The sequence below is a fragment of the Cyclopterus lumpus genome, chromosome 1, assembly GCF_009769545.1.
Source record: "Cyclopterus lumpus isolate fCycLum1 chromosome 1, fCycLum1.pri, whole genome shotgun sequence".
Taxonomy (NCBI): domain Eukaryota; kingdom Metazoa; phylum Chordata; class Actinopteri; order Perciformes; family Cyclopteridae; genus Cyclopterus; species Cyclopterus lumpus.
The window spans coordinates 18078664-18086488 of record NC_046966.1 but is presented as its reverse complement, the minus strand read 5'-3'; the positions used below and the strand labels follow the sequence as shown (position 1 = coordinate 18086488).

The following is a 7825-nucleotide window of genomic DNA, read 5'->3' as shown; positions in this document are numbered from 1 at the left end:
TGGATATAACAACCAGATCACATGTTAGCCCCCTCTGTTAGCAACAAACAGGGGGTTAACCTTATTACACTGATTAATCTGGGTATTTTGCATGACACGACCAAGGAAACACATAAATATACCATTCCTAATCAAAAACATCCGGCCAGTATCTGTAAGCACTTTCAGTCTACATGTCAAACACGTATTTCGAACTTTGCTTACTTTACTTTGTAAACTTTATTTCAGTCACAGAATTTCATATGCTTCCCCCAAGTTATTCTTATTATTTTGTTACTTGTACAATTGGGTCAGGCTCTTTTGTATTTGAACTTGATTTGACTCCTTTAGTTGACGTTTATAAGTTATTCAAATTAATTCAATTATTTTTTTAAGTTGGGTTAGCCTCTTATCACATGCAACCTTCAAAGAGCATCACAGAGACAGAAAAACCTCAAACTATATTTACAGTAACTAATCATCACGGTTCAAAGAAACATATCTTGTTGAAAAGACGAATACGCTCCACATTGCTATGATCTGGACACAGTATGTATGTTAATATATATGTTGCATGCTATGAATAATTTGATTATTAGGCTTGCAGCCACATGAATTAATCTTGATTTAAAGCAGCAGATGAATTAGGCAAGTACGGGTCATTGATTGTTCTGGTGCTTTTCCTTAATTCTAACAAGGGTTATTTAAATGAATGTTAGTGACTGTTCAAAGAAAACCACCTGGAATGCTATATAAATGTAATTTACATAAGGCTTACCTTGGCCCGGTCTACTACGTGAGTCTGATCTGATTATTTAAGTCTACATCAAGATTTAAGTCTCGTAAAAATGAAGCTCAATCATTATAAATAAACTATTTCTATTGTCCTCCTTTAGGGAATCACACAAGGTGACTGATATTGCACATCTGCGCTCATCTTTGGATTACGACCATTCTTAAGTACTGAAACCGTGAATCCGGCATGGGAACTAACCCAAAAAGGACAGTGACAGTCCAGATGCTGCCTCAGCTGGCCGCGGTGGACATGCAAGGCAATAATAAGGGGCCAAATGCCAACTGGGCCAAAGAGCCCAACCTCAAACTCTCTCAGGTTTGTCCAAAATCCACCCTCACATCTCCTGACCACAAACAGGACAACTCATCTCTGACTGCTTCTTCTACTAACACCGCCCCACACACCCCAACAAACGCTTGCAAGGGAGGGGAACCAGTTCCCAGCGCTGTGTCAGACAAACCAGTACCAAATAATGGAAACCAGACAAAGTCAGAGCTTGCGACAGGTCCAGACCAACAGATGCAGGACCTGTCTCCAACAGGCCACAGAGTGTGTGAGGCAGGAGGCGACCAGAGGGATTCAAATGCAAATATGAAAATGCTAAGCATGGCTGATGAAAAGGATATCTGTAAGGCTGCTGTGTCGCCCGCTCTTACAGCGTCAAAGGTCGACATGCAGACCAATGACTGCAGAATAAAGGTGCCGAATGCAGCAGAAGAGGAGAGTGCAAAGCTGATACCCTCAGCCGCAGCACGAGTGGACAGTAATGAAAATATTTCCCCTAATAATAAAAATCTCAACAGCGCCTGTGATTTAATGCATACGACATCTGAACCACAACGCGACAACGAAGGGAACCTTTTAGCTCTCAAAGACAAGGACACAGCTGTACCACAGACATCTCAAGAGCCTGATCATATACGTAGCCGCTCACACACCTCTGTGAGTCTGCAGGAAGCAGCCAATCCTAAACAAAGCATGGAAACTCCTGCAGCTCCTCTTTGCTCCACTGCACCTTTTTCTAAGAGCAAAGACGCAGAGGCTGGGTTTACAAATAAGACTTCAAGTTCAACACATCCAGAGAAGGATTTGCCACCATTGAAGAAACCACACGTCTCCTCAGATAAACATCAGCCCGTGTCCTCGCAGGCGGACTCCTCCGCTCTGCCCCAGGCTACACAAACCATGCCGGGAGACGGGCAGGTGGCTGAGGAAGAAACCGACACAGCTGCCTTTGAAGCGCAGCGGCACGGCAAGCAGTACAGGGAGGTTTCGACGATGACCTTATCCCCGTCATTTGCGCCGGTCAAACAATGTCATGATATGGAGGTCCAGGCGGTGGCGAACACGTGCAGTAAGGCTGTGGCCACGAGTCCGATTCTGCTGCCTTTTGCTGTGTCTCGCAGGCCGAGTGTCGGTGCAGGCCCCAGGGAGGCCGCGCAGAGCCTGGCTGTAGTCTACCAGCTCGACGGGGGTGTGGCACTACATCAGATGAACATGAGCCCTCGGTCCGCCTCCACTGATCCAAGGTCAGAGAGACTCACTGTTGAGGCAGAGATGTGCCCCAACCAAAATGTCAGCGTGGTTTTCCACTCAGAAACTTTGTCCCAGCAGCAGGACAAAAGGCTGGGAGCAAAGCCTAAAGACCCCGAATCAGCTCTCTGCAACACCCAGCCCGTTTATCAAATCAACATTGATCACAGCCACCACAAGGAGCATGAAGAGAATAAAACAGGGGTGCAGAAATCTGCAGAGAAAACAGCCAAAGCCGAAGCTCTAACTCTCAAATCAGGAACACCCCCAGAGACGGCCGGTGCTACCAAGCCTGGGCCTGCTGACAGTCACAATGCTGCGGCGTCACAAGCTGCTGTTACAACCAAGCCCGGCCGGGCCCAGCCAACAACAACAACAACAACAACCACAACAACAACAACAACAGCAACAGCAACTAAAACCACATCAAAGCCAGATCTAACAACAAAAAAAGCTGAAAGTCCTAAACAAAAGGTTAAAGGTGGAGGTAAAGCCCAGAAGAAGGAGGCAAAGTCAGCCAAACAGAAGATAGAACCAGGGAGGAAGGAAGAAGAGGAGAACCAGACCCAAGAAAAGGGCATCCACGATGTCGTCTGGGACGAAGAGGGCATGACTTGGGAGGTCTACGGGGCTTCTGTGGACCCAGAGTCCCTTGGTTTCGCCATTCAGAGTCACTTGCAGTGCAAAATCAAGGAGCAAGAGAGGAAACTGACTGCCCAAACTTCCTTCCGAAAGTCAGTCTCTGGTGCCGACTCTCCGGGACTTGTCAGCGTGAGCAAAAGGAGGCAGCAGAACATTTTCCGGTCAATGCTGCAAAATGTCAGACGGCCCAACTGCTGCGTGCATCCCCCTCCCTCCTCCGTCCTCGAGTAGCACAGCGCAGAGGTAGCCAGTGTCGAACTCCGGCCTTTTCCTAGAGGTCACATTTGTTGTCCTCCCTTCGTCACGATTGCGATGCGAAAGCATTAACTGGGGCGACGATCCCCGTGAGAAAGTGTACTGGAATGTTGTAGCATAAAGTCAAAACTGTTTGTGATGTTTGTGATCAAAGAAGGTAGGAATTAGAAATATAAAATGAACAACCCGAGACTTATTTTCTAGAAATAAAAATAGATGAAGGGAGGACTTCCAACAGATTTTAACTAACACAGGCAATAATAGTGAAACGCATGTATATTAGTTACAATGGCAGTTGCGTGACTTGAACTGAAGTCCAGGACAAAAAAAAAGGCACTGATCATGAGGGAGATGTACTACTTACTGTTGGAATATTTGTGCAAATATATATAACTAACATCTCATTGCATTTGGTATATGTTTTTGAGGTGTTCTTTGGCGCCCTATATTTATAAGATTGCTGTATTTTCTTTTCTTTTCATGCACATTTATTTTTAGTGAGTGATTACGTTGTGCAAAAAATGGACTGTATTCATACATGCGGTGTTTAATCTCTGTTATTCTTTGGTTTTCTATTAAAACAACAAAAAAACTAAGCTGAGCGTTTACATATTCATTTCTGACAAAGAATCCCTGTTCAAGGGATTTGACAGATTTGACAGATTTTTTTTTCCACAAACAGTTCAGCGCAGTAGGGCAAAACAGAAATGGTCATAAAAAGAAATAAAAATCGATGGTACATGTCGGGGGATGTGAGAGCAGCTGGAAACATCAGCGCAATCCACAGGAGTTACAAGAGAGCGACAGACTGCAGCCGAGAGTAAAGGTGCAGTATTGTAGAGAGCATTGGATAAATGAATGTCACGCTTAATGAGGTTCGGATCTCTAACGAGGGCATGACGTTTGTTCAGAGGCAAAAGCTAGTTAGCCTCTTTTCTTCTGATTTAGAGTAACACCTCAAGTCTGCATGTGGCCCAAGACAGGATTATGTTATCAACAATTCAAGCTTTTACACAAATCCTTAGTTCAGTCAGGGTTCAGTCAGCCAGAGAAAACATTCAGGGCATTTCTGTAAATCTGAACCAAAGATAAGATTTTTAGCAGATCATTGAGAGTCAGAGTCATAGCCGAGAAGGCAGATTAATCTGCACTGAACAGAAGCAATTTTCTATAGCTCATTGGATATTGTTGGTGAGACCTAAATGCTGAGGGACACTAAAACAGACCTTATTATATGATAGCAGCGAATATGAAAACATGTTCACGTGCAAGAGCGATGTTAGGATACCAAGACTTTATTAAGCAAAGTGAAGATGCCATTTGTCCTAATTTTTTAAAAAGTGGCACTATAAAGTTGCAGTATCATATTTGTTTTAGTTTTTAAAGCTCAAATATATAGATAATATATAATGCAGAAGACAGAAGACAGCTTAGGATAAATTAGGATAGAGGCAATTTTGGAAAACGTATGTATTAAATAGAAAATAACATGTGGGATCTTTAGATTATTTATTATCTGTTAGTTCTTATTAGATTTAGGCAGCACATTGATTTTAAACTGCTTGGAAGTTGACAAAGCAAATCAATAGATACTTTCTGAAGCACGCACCAATTAGTCAATTAATTCAATTTAATTCAGTTTATTTTGTATAGCCCAGAATCACAAATTACAAATTTGCCTCAAAGGGCTTTACAATCTGTCCACATACGACATCCCTGTCCCAGGACCTCACATCGGATCAGGAAAAACTCCACAAAAAAACAGAAAAAATCCTTTCACGGGGAAAAAAGGGAAGAATCCTTCAGGAACAAATCGATTAGTGTTAGTCGACTAAGACTTTATTTAGTCTTAGTCGACTTAGTCGAGCCCTCATTTTTTACTCTTATCTGATGTATACTCTAAACGATTTAAAATTGATTTATCAAAAAAGTCTAAAGATTAATCGATAATGAAAATAATTGTTGGTTGAAGCCTCAGATGCAATAGAGTGTCAACTGTAATTCAGCAGAATCTCAGCGTGAGATCGTCTGCTCATTTAATTTTCGCTTTCAGGTTACTTGTAGGGTCCTTCTGAGTTCTGCTTTATAATGTTCCTGTCATGGGATTTCCAGCATCCATTGTTCAGTGTAATAACGTTATAATAACATTGTATTTAAAAGGCTTTGCTTTGACTAAAACACTTAGTCAAGGACTATTTCCATAAAACCATTCTTTGATTGTGAACTCTCCCTTTCAGTGGGAATTTACCACCCTGACCGGGGAAATGCTGATTTCAGGCGACTGCTTATATTGTTTTAACAAGCATGTCACTTCCTGTTAATATCAGGATGATAACAAGGGGGAGGGAGTGGGGGTCCTCTATTCTTGTAGTCTCTGTCACAACATGTAAAGAGCAACGCAAACTGAAGGGCCTAATATTCATTCCTTTTATCCACCAGGATCAGAGGACAACATTATGAAGTTGTACTTTTATCTGTCTCATCCTACCTGTTTAGATGTGTGTAAGAACAAGAATGTTTCTGGAAGCAGCAGCGACCTCCATGACCTCTTTACATACTCTGATTTAATACAAAGCCGATGAAAGGCTGCCAAACTGACATTACTAATCTAGGGAATCATATTAAATGCATTCAGCCTCAGGATTATTAACCTCTCTCTCCTCCTCTTCTTCCACTCGAGGTCAGTTTCTCCGTTACACATCGACTCTGTCCCTCTCTGTGTGGCCGGTCTCCAGCCTTAATTCAGATTCTTTCACCCCGTCTTTAATTAGCTACTGTTTCCATCTTTATTAACCTCACACTCACTGTGTAGTTATGCCTGGCTCCCATTTGGAAGTGCAGATTAGATTTGACCACAGGCTGTGGTTAGCACATATAACATGTATTCCAATGACAGAGAACAAGGAGCAGGATTTCGAAGGCACATGGACATGCATTTACCACCCATTGCTAGCAGAGGACAGGGTTCAACTTGCTTTCCATATTCAACTCACTGGCTGTGAGCTCCATGCCCTCGATAGGTATTTTAATTAACACGCGCCCTAGCCACACAACTGCACTCTATGTACTTATATGGAAGAAATATCCAGCAGTGCGCTCCACTGTTGAATCTGGCCTGTCAACTGTGAGAAACATTAATGAACAAGACTGGTGTATATATTGTATATATCAATATTATCATCTGGTTCGGTCCATTCTCATAAAAGGCGATGATTTACGCCCGGAAGGAATTTCTTCAAATTGAGCAAAAACAACCACCTGCACTCAAGGATGAACTGAGCAGCATTTGGTGGTCAAAGATTCACTGTGATCTCACAAAACACATATTTTTGTCATTGTGGTTGCATTTCAAAGGTGAAACCACAAAGAGCAAGTGTGGTCTTTAGATTTTAAACTTTTATTGCAGAAAATTAGGTTCACATTTCTCAAGATTTCTCCAAGGTTTCATAATTAAAATACAGCTGCAGATTTTTCATCATAATGACAACAATGGAGATCTGTTTCCCAACGTCAGTTAAATATATACTTTAGTTATTATGATCAGTTAATGTAGGTGTTTTCATTGGATCAACATCAAATATTACCAGCTGTATCTTTAGTAGCTCCACCTCACCATTAGTATTTGATTAATACAGTTTTTTTCTAATAAGCGAAAATGTGTGACGTCATAATGATATCCGTCACCTAAAATTGAAGAGAAGAATCATATTTTCATTCGGTATTTAAAGCACATAACCTATAACCCATAACAATGTGCTGTTATAAATGTTTTGATTAAATATCTTTGAAACATGACAGCGGTGACAGCTCAACACTAATGTCCAGATTGAGAGCTAAAGTGTTACCACTTAACAAGGAAACTCCCAGGCTGTGGCAGAAGCTAAAATTAAAGTCCGTGAGAGCCCGCAGGAGCCCAGTTAGCCCACGGGCCTCCCCTGACTCACGCTGAGATAATACAATTAATGGCATGAGTTCTCTGGCGAGCAGTCTGCAGAGAAACTGTGGTGCAAGGCGTAAAACAAACAGGTATTTTAGTGTGGTTTGAAAGATTTGTAAAAAAAATGTAAAAAAAGAGAGAGAAATTAAGCTTTTTTTTCAAAAATATGCAGTGGTCGAGACATTAACAGATTTCACAATAGATAAGAAATGTAAGCGTCGTGAAATATTAAATAGAGTATTTGAACTGCTGATCTTATTGATTCCTAAATCACGTTTTGTGAGAGGTTTATGGACAGTGTGGTGATTATTGCCGTGATTTATGCCGTGACAAGATATTTGAGATACAAATGAGGTATTCTTGAGTGGAAAAGACGAGACAATAACTACCCGGACATAGTATTTGGATGCCACGGCAACATTTCAAACACTCACCATGTGTAACTCAGTAATAGCATCCTCGGATTCGGGGGGGGGGGGGGGGGGGGGGGGGGGAGATTCATGGCAGATTCAGCATCTTTGAGCTATAATTGAAGTCCTACAGATAAGTTGCTGTCCTGGTACGGGGATTTGAGATCTGCTTGCAGTGACCCAGTTAGCCCAATACACACATTAGCTTTTTCAACTCATATAGAAACCCTTCAGATGCTCCAGCTTATCATCCGGGATAACTATCTATCCACT

General features: G+C 41.9%; 1 protein-coding gene across 1 annotated transcript; it reads left to right on the top strand.

Moving 5' to 3' along the window:
* Positions 1–961: 961 nt before the first annotated feature.
* gprin3 (GPRIN family member 3) lies at positions 962–3314 on the top strand. The gene has a single exon (XM_034540524.1). The coding sequence runs from the start codon at positions 962–964 to the stop codon at positions 3179–3181; it is 2220 nt and encodes a 739-aa protein (XP_034396415.1). The 3' UTR covers positions 3182–3314.
* The last annotated feature ends 4511 nt before the right edge of the window (positions 3315–7825 follow it).